Consider the following 27,962-nt stretch of genomic DNA (forward strand, 5'->3'; position numbering starts at 1 on the left):
TCCAAATCTCATGATTCTCACTGTTGACAATTTGTACCAAACCAAGTTCCTAAAGTACAGGATATTGTTAGAGTCTATTTTGAAACAATTAAAAGTATCCAATAAGGACCAGAGAATGAAGCCGCCGAGTCGCGCCGCCGATTTTAGCCGTCGCCGACCCGTTTTTAGCAGTCGACTCCGCCGCCGAATATGTCGACTCATCTCGACTCAAATTTAGCCGCCAATTAATCTAAAATATTGATTTATATCAGAAAAATTTAATAATATTTGTCATAGTTTTTGCCAAAATTTTGAACTTTCCACTTTTAATCAATTAGTATCAAGTTGCTATAATAGTTTTACAAAAATTTAGCTCAAAAAATTTGAATGAAATGTAAATTTGATTGTAAGATTGGTTGTACAACTAATCACATTACAATTGGGAAAACTTCAAATTGATTTTATAATAGATAATTTTGCGCCGCCGAACAGACAATTTTTTATCGGCTTAGCCGTCAAGCCGCCGCTGCCGGAGGCAAAAATTTAGTGTTAGCCGCCGCCGACAAAAATGGGTCGGCTTCATTCTCTGATAAGGACCTTTCATAAAAAAACAGGTAAGGAAAGTCTAAAGTCGGGCGGGGCCGACTATATTATACCCTTCACCAATATGTATACCAATATTTTTGATACCATCTTAACACCTTCAAATTTGTTAGGAACTATATAAAGGTTTATATTCCAATATACAAATATTTAAATATGGACCGATGTGAAATTTTTTTTTAAACTTTCACAAAATGTATAGACTCAAAATTTAAATTGGTTGATTACCGTGACGGACCACAATGTTAGTAAAAAAATATTGTAAATATTTAAATTGCATAAAATTTCGCATATCTTCATATTCGATTTATAGGTCGATATATACGAATTAGAGTATAGATAAATTTGAATCATTTTTTCGAGTTATCGACTTAACAGTGACGATTTTAGAAGGAACATGTGGGTATTTTGGCCATATTTGCTAAAATCGGAAGAACATATATGGGGGTTTTGTCTAATTCCGAGCCGATTTTGATAAAATTTGGAACACATGGCTAAACTTTTAATTGAACTCTCAGTACATATCTGTAAATCGGACGACAGATATATATGGGAGCTATATCTAAATCTGAACTGATTTCAACCAAATTCGGTATGTATATTTATAATGTTAGTTATACTCCTTGTGCAAAAATGTACATAACTCGGGGAAAACTTTGGCCTCTGGGACCGTAGGAGTGTAAATCGGGCGAAAGCTATATATGGGAGCTATATCTAAATCTGAACCGATTTCAAATAAATTCGGTATGCATATTTATAATGTTAATTCTACTCCCTGTGCAAAATTTCAAGTAACTCGAAGTAAACCTTTGGCCTCTGGGACCGTAGGAGTGTAAATCGGGCGAAAGCTATATATGGGAGCTATATCTAAATCTGAAACGATTTCAAATAAATTCGGTATGCATATTTATAATGTTAATTCTACTCCCTGTGCAAAATTTCACGTCAATCGGAGCAAAAGATTGGCCTCTGAGGCCGTAGGAGTGTAAATCGGGCGAAAGCTATATATGAGAGCTATATCTGAATCTGAACCGATTTGACTGATATTTTGCAAAATTTACGAGATTGACAAAATATTCGATTATACTAAATTGAAAGATAAATACGTCATTTATGAACAGATAAATACGTCATTTATGAACAGATCGGTTATAAATATATATGGCAGCTATATCTAAATGAACCGATTTTTTCCAAAATCAATAGGGATCGTCTTTGAGCCGAAAAAGGACCCTATTGAGGACGATCGGACTTAAACTGCGAGCTGGACTTTGAACACAAAAATACACCAACAGACAGACAGACGGACATCGCTAAATCGACTCTGAATTTAATTCTAAGCCGATCGGTATACTAAAAGATGGGTCTATGACTACTACTTCTCGGCGTTACATACAAATGCACAAACTTATTATACCCTGTACCACAGTAGGTGAAGGGAATAAAAATTTGTCTTACATATATTAGTATATTATATTTACGAGAGTTGCAATCTGCCAACTAACAGCTTTATCGTAAAGTTTGAAATTTTACAGGTTATACGTACTGGAAACGGTTTGGCGAGCGCTATTTGCGTTGTTTACTATACTTTCAATAGAATTCCTAAATTATTTGCGGTCGTCTAAAAAAATGTATAGAGTGAAGTATTAGTTTTGCTTTGTCTGTGATTACACCCAGAGAAGGAATATGATCACCTCAAACATGTTTTAAGAGCAAAATGTTATTTTTGGTGGTGAACATGTAACATGGTTTTCGCAACCATGTTATTTTCTCGGAAATCATGTATCTGATTTCGGCAAGCAGGTTATATTTGACGAGAAAATAACATTTTAGTGACAAACATGTTACATGTTCACCATACAAAAATAACATTTTGCTCTTGAAACATGTTTGAGGTGATCATATTCCTTCTCTGCGTGTAGGATCTACTAATAAGTGGGAATTGAATCCGCCCATTTAGAGAAGGAATATGATCACCTCATATTCCAGACATTTTATGTTTCGCGAGAAAACAACATTCTTGCGGAAAAAAATGTTACATGTTCCCCATCCAAAAAAAAATTTTGCTCTTGAAGCATGTTTGAGGTGATCATATTCCTTCTTTGAGTGTACGTGGATTTTTTTTTAACGGTATGTCTATCGGAATTAGAGGTGTGCACGTGACACGAAATTGTCGTGAATCACGTAAATATTCGTGACTCATGCTGATGGCAACGGCGTGATTAACCAACCAAATATCGTGGGTGAATGTGAGTCACAAAAATAATATCTTCGTTAGTGTGGGTGAGTAACGAATATCGAAAAAATACGCTCACGAAAATAGTCACGAACATAAAACGCTTACGAGTTGAATTTATTTACAATACTTAGGATGTTAAGAGTACAATCGATTTTAATCATTTCCTTGATTTCTGTCAGGTCACTCAGGTAAATTATTCGTGATTCACGACGTTTTTGGTGTCACGATATTTAAAAGATTTTTGTGCGTGAGTACAAATTTTCTTTCTGTGAGTGTGCGTCAGCGTGAGTCCTACCAAAAAATATCGTGCCCGAGTAAGATTCTTGAGTGTGTGTGAGTAAAATATTACTAACGTGCAGACCTCTAATTGGAGTGTCGATTAGAGCTGTAAAGACTAGTGCTAAACCTCAGTCGTCATGGTGATCTAAGATTTTGAGTAATGTGAAGTAAGCCTGCAAGGAGCTTTCTATATATGAAAACGTAGAGCTGTGATCTGGTCAGTCCAACGCCACCGTGGTGCAATGGTTAGCATGCCCGCCTTGCATACACAAGGTCGTGGGTTCGATTCCTGCTTCGACCGAACACCAAAAAGTTTTTCAGTGGTGAATTATGAATGCTGGTGACATTTCTAAGGGTTTCAAAACTTCTCTAAGTGGTTTCACTGCAATGTTGAACGCCGTTCGGACTTAGCTATAAAGAGGAGGTCCCTTGTCATTGAGCTTAACATGGAATCGGGCAGCACTCAGTGGTAAGAGAGAAGTTCACCAATGTGGTATCACAATGGACTGAATAGTCTAAGTGAGCCTGATACATCGGGCTGCCACATAACCTAACCTAACCTAACGCCTAGATTGATGTTTATAAATATTATCAAATAAAGAACGTCCGAAGCCAAATGAGTGTTTTATGAAAGATGCAGAATATCTGGGTAACATTTAAGATTTTAGTTTTTTATTTACATAAAAATTTAGTGTTTTACAAATTAAATGTACAAAAGGTGAAATATTTACAATATGTATACAATTTGGTACCAAATTTTAGGTCCAACCTCCAGAAGGTTGCCAGCCACCACCGCCTCCACCACCAGATGACCATCCTCCACCGCCACCTCCATAACCACCTCCACCGCCTCCACCACCGCCGCCTAATTTAATAATTTTAATAATTTTAGTGGAACCGCCTCCACCACCTCCACCACCTCCACCCCCGCCAGAAGACCAACCACCTCCACCACCACCGCCAGAGGACCATCCACCACCGCCACCACCTCCTCCGCCTCCACCTCCTAGGCTGATAATTTTAACAAGTTTGATGTCACCTCCTCCTCCACCACCACCACCTCCACCTCCACCACCTCCACCTGACGACCATCCACCACCTCCTCCACCACCGCCAGACGACCATCCACCACCACCGCCACCTCCTCCGCCACCACCTTCTGTTATAATTTTAACAATTTGTACATCACCACCACCTCCTCCGCCACCACCTCCTCCTCCACCAGACGACCATCCTCCTCCGCCGCCACCGCCTCCACTAGACCAACCACCACCAGGTTTTGGCTTAGCTGTCACAGAGGCAACACCAATTAGAACTAAACATACGAAAACCTGAAATTGAAAAAAATGTATACATTTTTAGATAGAGGAAATCCGCACTGAAAAAAACATGCCCATATCCAAAGATTTTGTCTTACACTAATGATTTTGGTATTGATTCCTAGCCAAAGAATGGGGATAATACTTTTAAGACACAATTCTCTTTTAAATTTGAGTTTTGCGTACTTGATTCTAGAAAACAAATTTTAATTCATTCGTATTTTCTGCTTTTTTCTTTTGGTCCTATCAAAGTCATTTAAAAATGTGTTACAACTTAAATTTCCAAATTCAGACTCGACTTCAAGTAAAAAAAAAACGTCCATGAAGATACAAAAAGTCAACAAACTTAAAGACGATTTCATTAATTTTGAAGAATTGTTCAGAATTATTTAAAGCCAAGTTGGCCTTAGTCAAACAAAATTTTCTTTGATGTAAAGATACACATTTTTAAGGCGAATCACTTAACTGTAAGAACAGAACGACTTCATTGAAAAGATTATCGTCTTTGGGCAAGGAAAAAAAATTTACATCTGAGAAATGCGTCTTCTATGCTAAGCAAAATACGCATTCGTATTGTGGTCATATGAGTGTAAATCGGGCGAAAGATATATGTGAGAGCTATATCTAAATCTGAACAGATTTCAACCAAATTTGCCATATATAGCAAAATTTCAAGTAAATCGGAGTAATTCTTTGGCATCTGTGGTCATATGAGTGTAAACTTTATTTATTTCTGTAGATGATTTGGTCAAAATGTTGTTTCTACAGAAAGTTTTGTCAAAATTTTATTTCCAAAGAAAATTTTGTCAAAATTTTATTTCCAAAGAAAATTTTATTTCTATAGATTTTTTTTCAAAATTTTATTTTTATAGACTTGTTTTTAAAATTTTTATTTCTATAGAAAACTTTTTCAAAATTTTATTTCTATAGAAAATTTTGTCAAAATTTTATTTCTATCGAAAATTTTGTCAAAATTTTATTTCTATAGAAAATTTTGTCAAAATGTTATTTCTATAGAAAGTTTTGTCAAAATGTTATTTCTATAGAGAATTTTGTCAAAATTTTATTTCTATAGAAAATTTTTTCAAAGTTTTATTTCTATAGAAGATTTTATCAAAATTTTATTTCTATAGAAAAGTATTTCAAAATTATATTTCTGTAGAAGATTTTGTCAAAATTTTATTTCCATAGAGGAATATTTTGCAAAATCAACCAAAATATTGAGAATTCTACCGAACAGTGAAATATCTACCATCAAAATTTAGCAAACTTGACGACACAATCAATTGTACTTTTTGTGAAAAATGTAAAGCAACCTTCTGGTTTCCCTAGAAAAAGAAAGCATAAAAGTGGTGTCATACGCAGATGATGTGGCTCTACACGGATGAAAAAGACTGTTTTTCATATGTTTGGCTATAAACATTATATGTTTGGAACACAAATTTTTAAACACAATATTTTTGAGTGCAAGCATATAATGTTCATAAACTAGCATAACATGTTTGGGACATATATGTTAATATGTTAGAACATATTATGTTTGGGACATAAAATGTTTGTAAATATAATATGCTTGGATGCAAACATATATTAATTTAGAAATAGCCTATAAACATATATGTGTTTAGTAGCTTGGAGCGCTATTTAACAGGGAGCGATATTGAATTAAGTTGGTGGTTGTTGCTTGTTATTACAAAATTAACATTTTATTTTTCCTTGGGCAATTGATCAGCTACTTCTTTGATCCTTACAAACTGTGTGGTCCGCTGTTCGAATCCCCGTCCGGCAAAAGGTAAAATTAAAATAAAAAAAATCATACAATTGAATAATTTCTTCTACAATGTTTGTATTACAGAAAAAGGTGCTAAGAACTAAAAAATCTCGTGGAAGTGAGAAAGATGTGGGGGAATATACAATTGGGCAGAAACAAAATTTTGAGCATTCAGGTCGAAAACCTATGTTGTTAGCACCTATATTACCTGTTTATTTTCATAATTCATTATGATTGTAAATATATAAATAAATAAATAAAATTTTGAGCACAATATTGTTTGGGAGAATTTTTTTTAAGCATATAATATTTTTGGGTGCAAAATGCTTCCAAACATATTATATGTTCACATAATAACATATTTTTTTTTGGAAGACAACATTATTGAATTTGGATGCAAAAATACAAAATGTTTGGAACTTAGACTACCCAAACATATATTGTTTAGACTAATATGCTTTCAAACATATTATATATTGGAAGAGATCAAACATATAAATGTTTGGGCAATACCCAAAAGTATATATGCTTGAAGCAAAATATGTTTGGGAGTATATGTTACAGAAGCGATTTTTTGTGAGCGTGTAGCAGTCAGGGGAAAATTTCCATTCACAAAGTTCCAAAGAAAATTTTATTTCTATAGATTTGTATACTTCACCACTACAGGGTAAATTTTTTTAATTTTATTTTTATAGATTTGTTTTTAATTTTTTATTTCTATCGAAAATTTTGTCAAAATTTTATTTCTATAGAAAATTTTGTCAAAATGTTATTTCTATCGAAAATTTTGTCAAAATGTTATTTCTATAGAGAATTTTGTCAAAATTTTATTTCTATAGAAAATTTTTTTAAAGTTTTATTTCTATAAAAGATTTTATCAAAATTTCATTTCTATAGAAATTTTTTTCAAAATGTTATTTCTGTAGAAGATTTTGTCTAAATGTTTAAAAGTTTTATTTTTATAGAAAAAATTGTCAAAGAAAAAATTGTTATTATACAGAGCGCCCTCCGGATGACTGAGAAATGGGCGAAAGAGCATTCTCTTTCTTGGGATAAATCGCAAAATCGCGGAAAGATCGCAAAAATCCCATGGTTAAGCCCATTTCCTAGGGGGTATTGAAATTCCCTTTTGTGAATGTGCAAAATACCTTGGTGTTATTTTGGACAGGAAGCTGAACTTTAAGCTTAATATTGAAGAAAGATCGAGAAAAACAACGGTAGCTTTGTACTCGTCTGAAACGGCAATAGGAACTAAACCCGAAAATTGTGCATTGGTTATACACGGCAGTGGTTAGACCTTTAATGCTATATGGTGTTGTAGCCTGGTGGTTGGCACTTCAGCAGCCGACAAGTTTAGACAAAGTTCAGCGTATGGCATGCTTGTATATCTCAGGCGCAGTCAGTGAGATAGAAACAGATTCCCTTAATGTCATCCTGCATCTATTGCCTTTATGCCTCTGGCTACCTGCAAGCTCTTACTGCATGACAAGGCTGTTATGATGGCAAATGTTCGATGGCCCCATTTAAACTTAAACCGCACACGAAAATATGCTAGTGTTCTCAAGGCGTCAGATTTCACTCCTGATATCTCCTATAACGGTTCACTGCCTGATAGGCGAGTTTGCAAAAACTATTGGCGCGAAGTAACAGGTTGGCTGATAAGTCCCCGGTCTGACACATAGATGGCATCGCTAGTATTAAATGCATATTATTTTTATATAGTACCAACCTTCAAATGATTCGTGTCAACATTTGACGTCTGTTAGTCAATTAGTTTGTGAGATAGAGCGTCTTTTGTGAAGCAACTTTTGCTATTGTGAAGAAAATGAAAAAAAAAAGGAATTTCGTGTTTTGATAAATACTGTTTCCTGAAGGGGAAAAATACGGTGGAAGCAAGAACTTGGCTTGATAATGAGTTTCCGCACTCTGCCCCAGGGAAATCAACAATAATTGATTGGTATGCAAAATTCAAGAGTGGTGAAATGAGCACGGAGGACGGTGAACGCAGTGGACGCCCGAAAGAGGTGGTTACCGACGAAGACATCAAAAAATCCACAAAATGATTTTGAATGACCGTAAAATGAAGTTGATCGAGATAGCAGAGGCCTTAAAGATATCAAAGGAACGTGTTGGTCATATCATTCATCAATATTTGGATATGCGGAAGCTCTGTGCAAAATGGGTGCCGCGCGAGCTCACATTTGACCAAAAACAACAACGTGTTGATGATTTTGAGCGCAAACACCACAGCGACCGGTGAACCGTCTCCGAAGTGTGGAAATACTCAAAAGTTCGATGGCAAAGTAATGGCCTCTGTTTTTTGGGATGCGCATGGAATAATTTCTATCGATTATCTTGAGAAGGGGAAAACCATCAACAGTGATTATTATATGGCGTTATTGGAGCGTTTGAAGGTCGAAATCGCGGCAAAACGGCCCCATATGAAGAAGAAAACAGTGTTGTTCCACCAAGACAACGCACCGTGCCACAAGTCATTGAGAACGATGGCAAAAATTCATGAATTGGGCTTCGAATTGCTTCCCCACCCACCGTATTCTCCAGATCTGGCCCCAGCGACTTTTTCTTGTTCTCAGACGTCAAAAGGATGCTCGCAGGGAAAAAATTTGGCTGCAATGAAGAGGTGATCGCCGAAACTGAGGAGTACTACCAAAATGGTATCAACAAATTGGAAGGTCGTTACAATCGTTGTATCGCTCTTGAAGGGAACTATGCTGAATAATAAAAACGTATTGTGACAAAAAAAATGTGTTTTTCTTTGTTAGACCGGGGACTTATCAACCAACCTGTTACACTCAGGGGCCGGCACTGAGAATATTTGCCAAAGTCATCATGTGTCTATCTCATCTCGTCCTATTGTAATCATATGCACTAGCATATAATACCCTGATCCACAGTGTGCGCAGGCGCCGGGTATAATTAGTTAGAATGACAATTTTTAATTTGTAAGTAGGATATTCATCTGTAATCTTCTAATTTAGGAGTTACGTAGGCTGAATCAACAATTTTCCGTTGATGAAAGCAAACAGAAAAAAGATAAAATTGATGATACAACCAGGGCTGTGGAGTCGGAGTCTTGGGCTGAATTGATCAATTGTATTGTCCATTTTTAACATATTAAAATATCGATTTTTGACCATATACACGCAAAAAAATAATTCTTTCCTCCCAAACGAAATTTTAGACAAACAAAGTTCGTTTCTCATTTACTTTTCGCTGTAAGGAAGTGCACCCAGAAAAAAGTGTCTTCGAAATTAAAGGAAAAAATGTTCATCAACTTAGTTTAGCCATTTTATTTCCATTCAGTTAAATTTTTGTGTCAAATAATAAAATTTACTTGTTTCAGTAAAAAAATCCTATACTGAAAGCAATTAGGAATAGTTCATTAACTAGAATAAGGCATGTAATTTTACTAATACTGTTTTCTTTGCTGGGTATAAGAATTTACTACTGAACAAGAAAATTTTATTCACTGACAACAAAGCATTCGTAAAAATAAACAAAAACCGAACTAAAACCAAGTTTCCTCAAATTTAGTAAAGTTTCGTATAAAATAATAAATTTATTTATTTATTTTATTTATTTATATTCCTACTATGAAGTATACAATCCTTTCAAAACTTAAGGAAACACACTTATTAGAATATAGGAAAATTTCCTACATTTCTTTTATCTACCTGTAATCGATACCTGTCATCGATATGTTTGCGCGTGGGTTGTTTTTAGTTGGAATCGCGTTGTTATGGTATACGGAGAGATTGTTAAAAAATAAATATAATATAATAAAAAACAAATAAAATATATAAAATATTTGTTATTTTAAATTAGTGAGAAAAATTTTCGTTTTTTGAAAATTGGTTTATAAAAAAAAGAAAACACCAGCAGAATAACAACCCCTTCATTCGACTACATTTTGGAATCTTCGATTATCAGGTAATATTCAGTGACGCTAACGTTTTGTGAAAAAATTGGTTTAGGATTTTTTGTTTATATTTGTAGGTATTGAAATTGTAAATAAAAAGGTGGACAAAATTGCTAGGCAGCAATTTATTCAAAGTGAAAGGTACTAGAAGAAGAAAAAATGTGTTTTAATATTTCAAGGCCAGTCGATGCTGTTGATTCTAAATAAATATATTTAATATATTAATAAAACATGTCTTTTATTGAAGAAAAAAATGCCTATATAAATAAATAAAATTCTATTTAAAAACGAAGATAAACAGTCATAATTTTGAAGTAAAAGGTTTACCACAAATATGTAAGATTTATCCAAATGAATGAAAAAAGTTCAATAAAATCATTCCATATATGAATTCAATTCAGTTAAATTTTTTCATTCTGTAGTATAGTGGTACATAAATATAGGAAAATGTTAACTAATATATGGAAAGCATTCTACCTAATTTCTACGAAAATCATATCGTTCAAACAAATAAAAATGTCTTTGGCGCTATACGAAGTTCAATTTTCTTCACTATAAGTTCATTTTAACTTAAAGAAGAGGTCACTTTTTTCTGGGTGTGTATTTGAAAGAAAAGTATATACATTTTGTGATAAACGTTTATTCTTTTCCAGGATGTAAAAACAATTTCATAAAGACAAACTAAAAAAAAACATTGTTTTCTTGCTAATTGCATTTTCCCACACATCTTTCTCACATCCACGAGGCTTTTTAGTTTCCTTTTCCTGTAATACCAACAATGTAGAAGAAATTATACGATTTTATACATTTTTAACATTTTGTTTACCTTTCGCCTGGACGGAGAATCGAACCGCGGACCATGCACTTTGTAAGCCAATACACTAACCACTGAGCTATGTACCTGTTATGATCATCAATAGATAAATATCCATATAAGTTATATTTATATAGCATAGCTTGCGGCGCCCACGAACCGAATAAACAAAGTTTATTTAACAGAAACAAACATTTAGTTTGACACCGTGGATCAGTGGTTGCAACGTCCGACTTGCATGCCAAGGGTCGTGATTTCGATCCCTGCTTCGACCAAAGTTTTTTTACATATATTCCAGGGGCCAAATCACCGCATTCGTCATCGAGTTCTGTTTCGTATAGAGAAACATTTCGATCGCATTAAATTTTTGGATCACCGCATTCGATCGTAATTTATTTTGTCTACTACTTTTTTTTACATTGCTGTAAACATATGCACCCAGAAAAAAGTGACCCCTTCTTTAAGTTAAAATGAACTCATTGTGAAGAAAGTTGAACTTCGTATAGCGCCAAAGACATTTTTATTTATTTGAACGATGTGATTTTCGTAGAAATTAGGAATAATGCATTCCATATATTAGTTAACATTTTCCTATATTTATTTTCCTATATTAATTCAAATTAGTTAATTTTTTTTTCATTCTGTAGTATAGTGGTATATTACACAATGAAAAAAATTAACTAATTTGAATTCATATATGGAATTTTTTTTTTTTTTTTTTTTCTTTTTAACAACTTTATTTACAATCTGTTCATTTAAGAACAATAAGCAAATTCAATAATTATTTACAAAATAACAGAGTGTGTTGAATACCAATGTAAACAACAACAAAATTATAGTATATACATATATTGATTATTCAAATAATTATTATGTTTAAAAATATCTCAGTATTAGTTTTAGGTTCTAAAGGGGAGATCTAGAATGTGATGTCGCTTTAGTCTTCTGGTTTCGAAGGTGTCATCCAGTAAACAAATAGCCGATGGGTTGACGTGGTCGCTCAGTCTTTGCAAATAGGATTCGGAAAAACTTCTAATTTCTTCCTTAACAGTTGAGATTTTAAGATCATCATGAATAGTTTTGTTGGAAATGTACCATGGGGCATTAAGGATTATTCGTAGAGTTTTTGACTGGTATCTCTGCAATATTTCCAGATTAGAGTTACTTGCTGTACCCCACAGCTGTATTCCATATGTCCAAGTGGGTTTCAGGATTGCCTTATATAAAAGTAGCTTGTTTTCCACTCTTAGTTGGGATTTTGGTCCTATTAGCCAGTAGAGTTGTTTCGTTTTCATGCTAAGGTGTTTTCTTTTATTTTTAATATGTGTTTTCCATGTTAATCTTCTGTCAATATGAAGTCCGAGATATTTAACACAAGTGGTATGAGGAATAGAGCTTCCATTTATAGTCACATCGGGACAATCTTTTCTTTTCAGTGAAAATGTAACATGCGTCGACTTAGAGGCATTAATGTTGATTTTCCACTTTTTCATCCAAGTTTCAATTGAATTTAGTTGTGCTTGTACTAGTTGTGAAGCCTTAATTTCACATTTACTGGATGTATCATCCGCGTAGGTAGCAACGAACACTTCATTGGAAACTGGCATATCCGAAGTGAATATTGTGTAAAGCACTGGTCCGAGAACACTACCCTGTGGAACACCCGCTCTCATTTCGTATATTTCAGAGTGGTCAGAGTTTACTTTTACGTAAAAATGGCGTTCAGTTAAATACGATTTTAGGACAAGATACATATGTGTCGGTAGTATTCGTTTTAGTTTGTACAAGAGGCCATTATGCCATACTCGGTCGAACGCTTGTTGTACGTCTAAAAAGACTCCGGAGCAGTATTTCTTCTTCTCCAAGGTATCTCGTATATACGAAACGATGCGGTGACACTGTTCGGGAGTTCCGTGTTTATGTCTGAAACCGAACTGGTATTCAGGAATGATATTATTATTCTCTAGAACAGGTAAAATTCGCTTAAGAAATATTCGTTCAAACATCTTAGAGAAAGTGGACACCAAGCTAATCGGTCGATAGGATGTAATTTCATTTTCTGGTTTTCCTGGCTTATGTAACATTATAATTTCGGCGCATTTCCATTGCGATGGAAAATGATTTAAGCGTAATATGGAATTGAATATAAGACACAAGTAGATTATGGCTTTGTTTGGAAGATTTTTGACAACAGTACCATCGATTTGGTCGTATCCAGGGGATTTTTTCGTGTTCATATTTCCAATTTCTTCGCGTATCTCATGGGGTGATATGTGTTTTATCGGCCAATCTACTGGACAGGGGCTATCTAAGTAGTTGACAATGGTATCTGTGTTGGAAGTATTTTCGTTTGAGTGTGGCTGAAAAACATTATACAAATGATTAGCAAATGCGTTAGCTTTATTATTGTCGTTTTTACACCAATTTCCATAAGAATCTTTGACTGGAACATTTCTCTTTTTAGCCCTCTTCAGGTATTTCGTAGCTTTCCATAAACAATGTTCATCATTTCGTGTAACTCCGAGGTTGTTTAAAAAATTTGCCAGGCGCTCGTTCTTTTGTAAATGTAGTTTAATTTTTAGCTCCTTAGTAGCCTTATTAAATAGACGTCTATCGTTCGGGTGTCTGCTATTTTGCCAACGTTTACGTAATCTTCTTTTCTCTCTCACCAATGTATCAATTTCTATGTCCATATTTTTCTTTGGCTTACTTGAAGTTTTAATAGCTGGAGTCGATAAGAATCCGGCTTCATGTAAAAGATTGTTAAAAATTTCGACAGCATTATCAATTTCCGAGGGGGATTTCAGAGATATATTTAAATTAAGATTGCTTTCAATCCAATATTGGAAATATTTAAAATTTGTTTGAGCGGTTACAATCCTATATTTTTTGGTAATAGATTGCAAATTTGTTTTGTAATTTATTAATATTGGTGTATGATCTGAGCTTAGATCATTGCAATCATATATATCAAGAAAATGATTTGATATTCCTTTGTACACAACAAAGTCTATTAGATCAGGAATTTTATATGGATCTGTTGGCCAGTAAGTTGGTTTTCCTGTCGATAACACAGAGTAGCCTTTATTTAATAGACATTTGTATAATTGGATACCTTTAGGATTATTCAATCTTGAGCCCCACCATGTATGTTTCGCGTTGTAGTCCCCTCCAACAAAGAATCTTGGTCCCAAAGTTTCAAAGAAATCTTCATACTGTTCACATGTTAACGTATATCTCGGAGGAAAATAAAGTGCACAAAATTGGACATCGCATTCGTTGCATTTAACCTTAATACAAGCTGCTTGTAGATGTGGTTTTCTAATTGCATTGGAAACCTCATAATTTATTGTAGACTTTATTAGTATGGCAGCTCCTGCGCGAGCTTTTTCATCTGGGTGATTAGCTTCTATCAGATCATATCCTTTTATTCCAAAATACGTTTTACACGTAAAATGTGTTTCTGAGACCAAAAGTATATCTATAAAGTTTGAAGTCAGGAACATTTCGATTTCCTGGGTATGATTGGAAAGCCCATTAGCATTCCATACGGCAATTTTTAGATTCAATTGCATAACTTTTGCAAAAGAACTGACATCATACTTAATAGTGTGTTTGTAAGTTCAATTTGTTTCTGTAGGAGGGATTCTATTTTAACAAAAGATGGTACCTCAGTTGATTTTACGGCTCCCGCATAGGTATTTTGGTTTTGACTGTTGAAAGTATTAGGAGGTTCATTGTGTAGATATGGATATTCGCCCTCATCATGAGATATACTGATATTTCTTCGACGAACTTGAACATTGACGTTATTTTGCCTTGTTTTTCTTACAACTCTTTGGTAGACAGAACAACCCTTATAATTAGCCGGATGATTTTCCTGACAGTTAACACATTTAGCTGGGATATTACTTGGTTTAGTACACTGTGACGTTGAATGACCAAGTCCACATTTGACACAGTTGAACGGTTTTCTACAATAAGTTTTTGTGTGACCGAATTCTTGACAGCGGTGGCATTGGACCATATCATCGGTTTTTCTCGGCGGTTCAATTTTAACAAGTGCGTTATTAATATCTCTAATATCATATATGTCCCTATTTTTCGGTCCCGGCTCTAAGTCCACAAAGAACATTGGCAAAGGCGTTTTAGAAACTTTTTGTTTAACATTTGAAATACTCCTTACTTTATGGCCTTTGCTTTCAATGAAGTTCTTAATTTCAATAGTTGATGTAGATGGGTGTAGATTTTTTACAACGACTCTATATGCCCGTTCCTCCTTCAACTGGTATGTATGACACTTTACTTTTTTGTCGTTTAAGAATTTTATAAGTGTTCTGTACGATTCAACAGATTTAACCATAACCCTGACTTGTCCATCATTCATTGATTTATAACAAAAGTCATTGGATCTAATAGCTGCAGTAATGTCTTTTACCATTTCTCCAATGTTTGTAACATTAGCAATAACAATAGATGGTGGTTTGGAAATATTTTCTACTTGTTCATCTTCATTTGTCTCTTCAGTGTTGTTTTCATTGTCGTTGCTTGAAAGAGCAGAGAACCTGTTTGCGCTAGCAGTTGTTTTTTTAATATTTTCAATTGCTTGTACCGAAGTACTTGGTGTTACATTATTGTTGTGTGCAAATGTAAACATGTTTTTAAGACGAACATTATTTTGGGGATCATTGTTGTTATTTTTGCGTTTGTTATTGTTTTGCTTAGGCGATTCACTGCGATCTCGTTTTCTATTTGTTACAACTTGCCAGCTAACATCACAATCGTCACTTTCGTTCATCGCAAGATCAATGCTTTTTTAAACCATGAACATACGTACGTATGTACATTGATTTTTATTTTGTTCAGGTAAATAAATTGTAGTTGTTTTTTTTTTTTTTTTGTAAGATTTTAGAAAATTTCACTCGGACAACTGAATGGAATGATTTTATTGAAATTTTTCGACAAATCTTACACATTTGTGGTAAAACTTTTACTTCATAATTAGAACTGCTTACCTTCGATTTTAAATACAATTTTATTTATTTCTATAAGCAATTTTATCTTCAATAAAAGACATGTTTTATTAATATATTGAATATATTTATTAAGAATCAACAGCATCGAATCTCTTTGAAATATTAGTTTATTATTCCACTATTTCCAATCTCCGTGTGATATTATCAACTGTAAAACGCACTTTTTCTTCTTCTTGTACTTTTCACTTTTAATAAGTTGCTGCCTAACGATTTTGTCCGCCTTTTACAATTTCAATACCTACAAATATAAAAAATCATAAAACATTTTTGTTGCAAAAGGTTAGCGTCACTGAATATTACCTGATAATTGAAGATTCCAAAATGAAGACAAATGAAAGGGTTGTTATTCTGCTGGTGTTTTCTTTCTTTATACACTATCACGAACATTGATAGATTTATTTAAAAAAACGAAAATTTTTCTCACTAATTTAAAATAACAAATATTTTATATATTTTATTTGTTATTTATTATATTATTTTACCATATTATTTTTTAACAATCTCTCCGTATACCAAAACAACGCGATTCCAACTAAAAAAACAACCGACGCGCAAATATATCGATTACACCCACGCGCAAACACATCGATTACGATGACAGGTATCGATTACAGGTAGACAATAGAAATTTAGGAAAATTTCCTATATTATAACAAGTGTGTTTCCTTAAGTTTTGAAAGGATTGCATACTTCTTAGTACGAATGAACTAAAATATTTTTCTATGCCAAGTGTTGTTCGTATGTATGAAAAACTTTCTATTATAAAGGATGTCGCAATTATCATTTTATAAGAAATTTTACTAATTTTGAAGAAACTTGGTTTTAGTTCGGTTTTTGTTTATTTTTACGAATGCTTTGTTATCGGTGAATAAAATTTTCTTTTTCAGTAGTAAATGCTTATACCCAGCGAAGAAAATAGTATGAGTAAAATTCCATGCCTTATTCTAGTTAATGAAATATTCCTAACTGCTTACAGTTTAGGATTTTTTTACTGAAACGAGTAAATTTTATTATTTTTCACAAAAATTTACCTTAATGGAAATAAAATGGATAAACTATATTGATGAAATTTTTTTCCTTTAGTTTCGAAGGCACTTTTTTCTGGGTGTGGTAATAAGAAATTGAAAGAGAGTAGAATTTCAAAATAATGTTTTGTTATCAAATTATGTTATTTCTGAGATATTTATATTGTTTTTGTGTGTTAAAATATATGTGTAAAAATATATTATGAATCCAAGGGTTTTTTTCCTCGTTTTCGGATTCAGACGATGAGTACAAAGTAGCAATTATAAGGAAAAATATTCGTGACAAAAGCAGTCCTTTAGCATTGCCTGAAGTAGAGTAAATTGTGTTTTTAACATCCATAGATTTAAAAGACGTTTTCATATGTCAAAAGAAGCTTTTAAATATGTTCTTGAAAAAATAAGTTGAAGCGGCTACTGAGCATTCCTTTCTTTGATTCGATTACCTAAATGCAAGTAATATTATATTTTCTTAAATGTATTTTGCCAAAATGGAATAATAATTACATTTTCACCAACTTTTTTCTTTTTGTTTACCTTTTTTCTGCTCAAAAATCACTACATACTTCGTTTTCGATAGCATGCTACCTATCGTGCTCAACTTCGAGTAGAAACAATTCGATAACGACTGCGGTGATCCGCGTAAACTACATTACGAAGACGAAGTACTCGATTTCGACTGTGGTGATTTGGCCCCAGATATGTTCGGAAGATTCCGAAAAAATGTTCAACATTACATTGTAGTATATTAAATTTTGAACTGTAAAATGTGTCTTATTAAAGACCTAAAGTCAGAAAAGAACAGTGTTTGATATAAACGAAATGGACTGTGTTGTTGTTTCAACAATAACTTTTTTTATTGAAAAAATAAACATTTTATAACACGAATTTTTTGGTGATAAAAGTGTATACTTTTCGAAGCAATTCAAAAAACTCTTACAAAAGAAAAACGTTTTCGGTACACGTTTTCCAAACGTTTTTTTTCTTTGCGTGTATGTACTCTTGATAAAGGTACAATTTTAAGGCAATATAGCAGTAGAACCTAACGTTCTAATTTTTTTTTGGCAGGCATGTCGAGTTCGAAGATGTGTCATACCGGACAATTTTGAAATATAGCACCTACATATAAACCCATCTTCCGAATTTGAGATCCATAAATAAATGCGGAAATTTCCCGTCGACCCAGATTTTGTACATGGAGATAATTACTTGAGAAATCTCCATATATGTTACACCCGATGTCCTTGGAAGCTGTAATTTTAAATTAAACCTCTGTCAACGTGCCATCTGAGCCGGTCTTTTGGTAGAATGTTTGTTTCATCAAAGCCACTCGAAATTCTTTACATTAAATTAATGGCCTCTAATGTCCATAACTGATAGACCATTTATAAATCGATGTTTCACCAGTTTATTTCTATAGAAACAATATTCGTAACAGTCCAGCTATTCCTGTCATCTGTTGTATGGTAGTGGTTATTTAAAATTCCGCCCGTCCTAATTTTTGGCAGTTTATGTTTATTTTCTATATCCGGCACATTACATATTTTAACATCTAATCTGATCTATCTGATTAGGCCGACATTTTGATTTCTGTGTAATATTTTTCTTTTTTTATATAGATTTATTTTTTATAAAATGCCTATATATATTAATACCAGGATTTTACTTCTTAAACTTCTGGAAGCCTGATAATTTTTTGTTTTTATAAATACATATTCTGGAGATTGTTGTTATCTACACGGAAAAAAATAATTCTTTTCTCCCAAACGAATTTTTAGACAAACAAAGTTCGTTTCTCATTTGTTTTTCGTTGAAAGGAAGTGAATTTGAAAGAAAAGTATATACTTTTTGTGATAAACGTTTATTCTTTTCCAGGATGTAAAAACAATTTCATAAAGACTAACTCAAAAAATTTTTTTTTCTGGCTAATTGCATTTTCCCTCACATCTTTCTCACTTCCACGAAGTTTTTTAGTTCTTAGCACCTTTTTCTGTAATACAAACAATGTAGAAGAAATTATACGATTTTATAAATTAAAAAAAAAAAAATTTTTACCTTTCGCCTGGACGGAGAATCGAACCAATTTGTAAGCCAAAACACTATCCACTGAGCTATGTAGCCGTTATTGTCATCAATAGACAATTACCCATATAAGTTATATTTATATAGCATAGCTTGCGGCGCCCACGAGCCGATTAAACAAAGTTTATTTAACAGAAAAATACATTTAGTTGGGCACCGTGGAGCAGTGGTTGCTATGTCCGACTTGCATGCCAAGGGTCGTGGGTTCGATCCCTGCTTCGACCAAAGTTTTTTTTTTTTACATATATTCCAGATATGGTCGGAAGATTCCAAAAAAATGTTCAATATTACATTCTACTATATTAAATTTTTACTATGAACTGTAAAATGTGTCTTATTAAAAACCTAAAGTCAGAAAAGAACAGTGTTTGATATAAACGAAATGGACTGTGTTGTTGGTTCAAACATAACTTTTTTTATTGAAAAAATAAAAAATTTTGTAACAAACGAATTTTTTTGGTGATAAAAGTGTATACTTTTCGAAGCAATTCAAAAAACTCTAACAAAAGAAAAACGATTTCGGTACACGTTTTCCAAACGTTTTTTTCTTTGCGTGTACCCATATTAATAACATTTTTTATTGAAAAAATAAAAATTTTGTAACAAACGAATTTTTTTGGTGATAAAAGTGTATACTTTTCGAAGCAATTCAAAAAACTCTAACAAAAGAAAAACGTTTTCGGTACATGTTTTCCAAACGTTTTTTTCTTTGCGTGTACCCATATTTTGATGTGGTCTCTATATAGTCTTGTGTCATATTTTCATTTTTTGGCCTGACAGTTCTTTACATCCCTGAAATGCTGAGATTATCAAAATTTAAAATTAGGGTTCTTTAGGACATATAAACATATATGGCAAAATGGAATACTTATATCGGTCTATTTTTGGAACACTACACCTTAAAATTACAATTGGAATACTGTTAAAATGAGATTTAGGTACACCACCTGGAGTCGACTCCGACTCCGGAGTCGATGCTAATAAGAAATGTTGGAGTCGGAGTCGAGCAAAATTACTCGTTATTGACTTATTATTTTGGAATCGAGGCTAATAAGAAATGTTGGAGTCGGAGCCGGAGTCGAGCAAAATTGACTCGGTTCCACAGTCCTGGATACAACTACATTTTTAGAGATTGTTATTGACTTATTATTTTGGGCCGGAGTAAATTGTTAATGAAATTAACTATATTTTTAATTGAATAGTTATTTTAGATAATATTATTGTTATACAAAATATTTGTTTATATTAGTAAATGTGCAAACTCGGCAAAATTTTTTTATTTATTTTTTTATTTGTTTCTTTAAAAATAATTTTGATATTGCAGTCGATATTTAATTTGTTGTTCCATAAAGTACTATGCTTTATGCTCCATTTGAATTGAACAATTCTAGAAAAGTTCGTTATTATTTTGAATTTAATTTTCCAATTATTTTTGTTTTTAGATAGTTAACACTTTGTATACAAGTTTGTCCGCTTTCCATTTCACAGTTGTGTATATTTCACATTACACTAATTACAAAGTTCGATCCTTAACATTATCCTTATTATATTTTGGAATTTTGATTTTTTTCTAACAAACGTACTTTCATGGTGTGGCTTTAATCCTTTTGTACGGTCGTTTTCGCGACTTTTAAGGTTATGGAATTGTTTATCCAACGGTACAAAGACTGCTGGTTAACTGACTTCAAATGGCAGATGTGCACCATATTTATACCACAAATATGTGTTACTGGGTACCATCATCATCTTTGCCATCATTATCATCATCATCCAATGGTCGCCACCATCGTCCCCAGGGTTGACACCAGCCCCAAAACAGTACACAAGTGTGCCATCCAAACATTGTTTGAGGTTTTCTTCTCTGTGTCTGTAAATCAGATGAAAAGTCACATCGTGTTACAACCGGAAAACTTTTCATAGGTAATTATAATTTTTGGCAATACACATACATTAAGGTGAGTCGTTTTGCAAAGGGCAAAATAATGATTGACAATGTTTCACAAAAAAAAAAAAATATACATACAATAAAGTTAAATTTGAATTATTTTTTTTTACTAAAAATACGTATCCTATATTTCAAACGAGTATCAAGGACAAGAAGGAAATCATCTCATAACAATGAATAAACATAAAAAAAAAAATTCTGATTCAATCACGAAATTAATTGATCCAATTAATTTTTTAATTGAAAGGTCTTCAAATGATAGGATCAATCACAAAAATACTTGATTAAAAACTTAATTGATTTCATTAGCAAATTTCAATTAATTTTTTTAATTGAATCAATTAAAAAAATTAATTTTTTCATTAAAAACGTAACTATTTTCAATAAATTTCTTAACTGACTTAGGCCCGGTTTCTCAATGTCTTGTTATTATTTATCGTGTCGATTAAACAGCTGATCCCAAACAAAAACTTTACTAACCGGTGGTCTATTAATCGGAAAATGAAAAACTGGTCATTAGTGTTTTTAGTTTGATTAAAAAAAATAATTGTTCGAAAAAATTTTTTTTTTTTTTAAATTAAACATTTTTATACCCTCCACCATAGGATGGGGGGTATATTAACTTTGTCATTCCGTTTGTAACACATCGAAATATTGCTCTAAGACCCCATAAAGTATATATATTCTGGGTCGTGGTGAAATTCTGAGTCGATCTGAGCATGTCCGTCCGTCCGTCCGTCCGTCTGTTGAAATCAAGCTAACTTCCGAACGGAACAAGCTATCGACTGAAACTTGGCACAATTAGTTGTTATTGATGTAGATCGGATGGTATTTTAAATGGGCCATATCGGTCCACTTTTACAAATTTGGCTTCCGAATCCTCTAAGAAAAGCAAATTTCATCCGATCCGGCTGAAATTTGGTACATGGTGTTAGTATATGGTCCCTAACAACCATGCAAAAATTTGTCCACATCGGTCCATAATTATATATAGCCGCCATATAAACCGATCACCAGATTTGATCTCCGGAGCCTCTTGGAAGACCAAAATTCATCTGATTCAGTTCAAATTTGATGCGTGGTGTTAGTATATGGCCTCAAACACCCATGCAAAAATTGGTCGAAATCGGTCCATAATTATATATAGGCTCCATATAAACCGATCCCCAGATTTGACCTCCGGAGCCCTTTGGAAGACCAAAATTCATCCGATTCGGTTGAAATTTGGTACGTGATTTTTGTATATTGTATCCAACAACCATGTAGAAACAGTCCATAATTATATATAGCTCCCATATAAACCGATCATAAGATTTGACCTCCGGTGCCTTATGGAGAAGCAAAATTCATCCGATCTGGTTGTAATTTGGTACGTGGTGGTTGTATATGATATTTAACAACCATGCCAAAAGTGGTCCATATCAGTCCATAATCATATATAGCCCCCATATAAACCGATCCCGAGATTTGTTTTTGGAGTCTCTTGGAGGAGCAAATTTCATCCGAGTCAGTGGAAATTTGGTACATTGTGCTAGTATATGGCCGTTAACAACCATGCCTAACTAGGTCCATATCGGTCTATAGTTATATATAGCCCTCAGATAAATCGATCGCCAATTACACACAACTTGGTCCATATCAAGTTCATAATTGTATATAGCCCCCACAAAAGACCCCCATATTTCAATTGTAGCTCTCTATGTACCGTGCAAAAGTCCATATCGATTCGTAATTATTTGTAGACTTACATATACATAACTTTTTTGTCTAATATATACCACGTATGGACTAACTCACAATTTAGAAAACGATGTTAAGAAGTTTTAAGATACCACAACCCAAGTAATTCGATTGTGTATGACATTCTTTCGTAGAAGTTTCTACGCAATCCATGGTGGAGGGTACATAAGATTCGGCCTGATCGAACTTACGGCCGTATATACTTGTTTTTAATTGCCTTAGCCTTCCAAGTTTGATTAAAAAGTTAATTGTATCAATTAATTTATTAATTGAAAAAATGTTCAACTTTTCAATTCGAAATATTTTGGTGATATTTTTTTTCGGTAAAGCTGATTTCATTATTCCTTTCGATTCTATCATATTTTACAAAGTGCACTGAAAAAAAGTGTCTAATTCCAAAAATTTCGTTTTTACACTAATGTTTTTGATATGATATCGAGCCAAAGAAGCGAAGAATTGAAGTTACATTTAAGATAAAATTCTCTTTTAAATCTGAATTTTGTGTACTTGATACTAGGAGAAAAATTTGCTTGGTGTCATTGCAAATCTTGCAATTCTCCCACCGGACATTCGCCATCATAACAGCTTTCACGAGCAGTGTGAGTTTATACCCTCAATTTTTTTTGATTCAATCACGAAATTAATTGATGCAATTAATTTGTTTAATTGAAATGTCTTCAATCACGAAAATAATAGTATCACACACAGTTTTGATTGGGCGTAAAAAATACTTGATTACAAAATTAATTGATTTCATTAGTAAATTCAAAATTAATTTTTTATTTGATTCAATTAAAAATTTAATTGATGTTGATTGCAAAACTCAATTGATTTTTTCATAAAAACGTAACTATTTTCAATTACTTTCCTTGTTGAATTATTGTTTTTAGTTTGATTAAAAAATTGATTGTTTGAAATAAATTTTTAATTAAAAATTAAAAAAATTTCCATTACTTTTTAAAAAAGTTAATTGTTAATAGATACACTTTTAATTACAAATTTTCAATCAGTTACTTAATGTTTCATCTTGATTAAGAAGTTAATTGTATCAATTAATTTATTAATTGAAAAAATGTTCAACTTCAATCAACTTATTAATTGGAAATATTTTGGTGATATTTTTTCTGTGTGGGTAGCCAGAGGTAGCTAGTTCCCACTTCACAGCCACCTGTAGTGTTCCTGCACAGAAAAAAAAAAATTACGAACATTTTTCCAATTAAAGTCTTAATTGAGTTTAAAAAAAAATATTCAATTAAAAATTTAATTGATTCAACAAATTTCTTAATTGAAACAAAAATCATTCACAAAAAATAGTACAGTCAAAGCTCTGTTTAACGAAGAACCTATTTAGCGAAAATCCACGAACGTCCAAATTCTTAACATTGAGTATTCTAAATAGCGAGCGAATGAACAAAATTTACGTTCGATTTCACGAAAAAGAAAAATCCGACATCACTGAGTTTAGTTGTAATTATGCGATGGCCTGTGTATTAAAACGAATGAGTCGAAATAAACGTTCTTTCGAGAAAAATCAATATTTTGGTAAAAATGGTTTAAACCTTTGGGAAATGTCTATAAAGTACGGTATTCCTAAGATTGCAATATGTACATTTCAAACACAACAAGGAAAACAAAGAGGTTCGTACTACCAGACACCAAGAGATGAGAGATTCCATCAAATGTCTGGAAAACAGTATACAATGCCCTGTCATTGAATACCGTTTTCGTAGGATAGATTAGGTTAGGTATAGAGGCAGTCCGATATTTTGGTCTAAGTGAGAAATTCAGTCCAGTATGATGTCCCAGGTGCTGAACTTTTCTGTTTTTAATGAGTGCTGTTCTATTCTATGCTTAACTACTTGAGAAAAAATTCTATAGATAAAATTTAGAGAAAAATTTCTAAAGAAACTAGCGTAACCCGGCCCGCTGAGCCTCTCGAAGCATATTTTCGTTAACTTAAATTAAATTGAACTCTTTTAAAGAGTATGGTCAGGGGGGGGGCACAAAATCTGAAGTACTGATTAATCACTCCATGGTTTCCATACACGTGTCCTGTACATTCCAAAAAAATCGGACTACTTGCTTTTTCATTTATATACAGAAATAGGGCGGTTATGCAGATGTAAAACAAGGGGTGGCCCCTTTTCCCTTCCGAATATCACAAAATCAGATATTCATTATAATAATATAACCTACCCCACATCCTCTGTAAATTTCAAGCAAATTGGAAAAGTTTAATTGTTTCACGGCATGTACTTGAGGCTTCTTTATTTTTCTCCGACCAAATATTAAAATATAATTAAAATATGTGGGATATACCATCCGTTAAAAATTTAGAGTTATTAAACTCTTTTACAACATGGTATTCAAATAATGTCTAATATATTTCGTTTTTATAAATGTCTCTGCATTAAAAATATATAAAATTTAGAAAACAATGAAATCATCACATTTTTCGTGGTCAGTATTCACTTGGAGGTGAAGAAATAGATGATGGCTGTATGTTTCATGTCTTTTTGCGATTATATAGTTAACTATAGTAAATGATTAATTCCTGTTGCTCTCCGTTTTAAGCTTATAAATGCTCAGCGAAGATACACTCCAAAAAAAGTTTTTTTTGGATCAAGATATTTAGTCCTTTTCCTTCATGTATTGCTTCCAAGATAAAGATGAAGGCTATATTTGAACCTTTCTTATCTTAAATCCAAATATCCAATATTTCTATTTATTTAAAATTATTTTCCCTTAAATCAAAAATGATTTCATTAGTTTTAAGAAAATTTTTCTTACTTCAAAGACATACGACTATAACCGAAATTTCTGAGATATGTGTCCTAAATTTATTGAAAAAATATATTTTGTGAACTTTCGTTTAATATTTTTTTATTTTAAAGAAATGTGCCCTTAATAATATCGTTGTCCTAAAATCTAGGTTCCACAATCTTTCATATTACATAAAAACCGCACTTCTCTGATATGAAGTTTTTTATACCCTCCACCATAGGATGGCGGTATATTAACATTGTCATTCCGTTTGTAACACATCGAAATATTGCTCTAAGACCCCATAAAGTATACATATTCTGGGTCATGGTGAAATTCTGAGTCGATCTAAGCAGTCCGTCCGTCCGTCTGTTGAAATCACGCTAACTTCCGGACGAAACAAGCTATCGGCTTGAAACTTGGCACATGTAGTTGTTATAAATGTAGGTCGGATGGTATTGCAAATGGACCATATCGGACCACTTTTACGTATAGCCCCCATATAAACCGATCCCCACAGCCTCATGGATGAACAAAATTCATCCGATTTGGTTGAAATTTGGTACGTTGTGTTAGTATATGGTCTCCAATAACCATGCAAAAATTGCACCATACCGGTCTTAATTATTAAAATATAATGTGGAACGCCGTTCGGACTTGGCTATAAAAAGGAGGTCCCTTGTCATTGAGCTTAACATGGAATCGGGCAGCACTCAGTGATAAGAGAGAAGTTCACCAATGTGGTATCACAATGGACTGAATAGTCTAAGTGAGCCTGATACATAGGGCTGCCACATAACCCAACCTAATTTATATGATTAAAAGATCATATAAATTTCATAATTTCCCCCAACTTCTCCGTAAAATTTCAGTAAGTCGAAAAATTTTAGTTTTTTCACTGTACTTTAAAAAAAAAGTCGGACAAAGGGGAGGCCCCGTCCTGGACGAAATATCGAAAAATAAAGTAGCTGTTCTTTGCCTAGACACCCCCTTCAACCTTCCCTTCAAGTAAATAAATCGAATAATTTTGTTCCAATTTTCAAAAAGTGTGGCAAGGGGGAGGTCCTCCTTCCCGTCCAAATATTAAAACATCAGGTACTTCATAATAAATTCATAACCTCACGGCGTGTTCTCGGTAAATCTCAAGCAAATCGGAGAATTTTTGTTTTTTACTGTACTTTAAACAAAAATCGTATAAAGGTTTGGTCCACCTCCGCGACCAAAGATCGAGAAATAAAGTAGCGGGTCTTTGTCTGGACTTCACCTCTAACCTTCAGCCAAATCGGAGAACTTTGGTCCAATTTTGAAAAAGTCGGGCAAGGGGGATGCCCCCTCCCCCACCAGATATCAAAAAATGAGGTACCCTATTTTCACCACATGATTAAAAAAATTTGAATGAAAAAAAATTTTGAACATTTTTTCTATAGAACTAAATTTTTGACAAAACTTTCAATAGAAATAAAATTTTGAAAACAATGTTCTATCGAAATAAAATTTTGACAAAATTTTCTATAGAAATACAATTTGGCAAAACTTTCAATAGAAATAAAATGATTAAAATTTTTCTATAGAAATACAATTTTGAAAAATAAAATTTTGAAAAAAATGACAAATAAAATTTTGACAAAATTTTCTATAGAAATACAATTTTGACAAAATAGATATAAAATTTTGAAAAAATGTTCTATAGAAATAAAGATTTGACAAAATTTTCTATAGAAATAAAATTTTGACCAAATTTTCGATAGAAATAAAATTTTGACCAAATTTTCTCAAGAAATAAAATTTTGACAATTTTTTCTATAGAAATAAAATTTTGATAATTTTTTCTATAGAAATAAAATTTTGACAATTTTTTTCTATAGAAATAAACTTTTGAGAAAATTTTCTATAGCAAAGACAATTTAGAGAAAATTTCCTATAGATATAAAATTTGGCAAAGTAATATTTTTTTGGAAAATTTTTCTCCACATTTTTTTAGATTATTTTTAGCTCGAGTGGAAACTGTGGTCCTAACGCCATATGCGCCAGTTGCTGATGGTGTATGTAAAGCATATTTTGAGGATGAAGATACTGTGGACACTACCTTCTCTTCTTGAAAAAGATATAGAGCACACTATATCGGCAGGGTCCGGACCCAGCTCGAAAATGTGGACTAGAAACAAATTTGGGATTTCCTGATATAAAAAATGTGTGATTTTTAGAAGATGTTAGATCGCACAGCAAGACTATTGATATAGGTTTATGCGGCCGTCATGAGGGGAAATTTGTAGTAAAAAAATAATAGCGATATATTAAAGACCCTCATTTTTTATACCCTAAAGCACATAGCGGTTTGGGTATAATAACTTTGATCCGCCAAAAAATGTACCTACCAGAAATATTGATTTTAGACCCCATAAAATATATACCGATCGACTCAGAATCACC

The 27,962-nt window shown here is 32.9% G+C and overlaps 1 protein-coding gene across 1 annotated transcript; it reads right to left on the reverse strand.

Moving 5' to 3' along the window:
- Positions 1 to 3,744: 3,744 nt before the first annotated feature.
- On the reverse strand, positions 3,745 to 20,761 carry LOC142230415 (uncharacterized). Its single transcript, XM_075301059.1, has 2 exons — positions 20,668 to 20,761; positions 3,745 to 4,431 (listed from the first exon to the last, which is right to left on the reverse strand). The coding sequence occupies exons 1-2, from the start codon at positions 20,671 to 20,673 to the stop codon at positions 3,859 to 3,861; spliced, it is 579 nt and encodes a 192-aa protein (XP_075157174.1). The 5' UTR covers positions 20,674 to 20,761; the 3' UTR covers positions 3,745 to 3,858.
- Positions 20,762 to 27,962: the final 7,201 nt, after the last annotated feature.

This window comes from Haematobia irritans, chromosome 3 (genome assembly GCF_050003625.1).
Source record: "Haematobia irritans isolate KBUSLIRL chromosome 3, ASM5000362v1, whole genome shotgun sequence".
NCBI lineage: Eukaryota > Metazoa > Arthropoda > Insecta > Diptera > Muscidae > Haematobia > Haematobia irritans.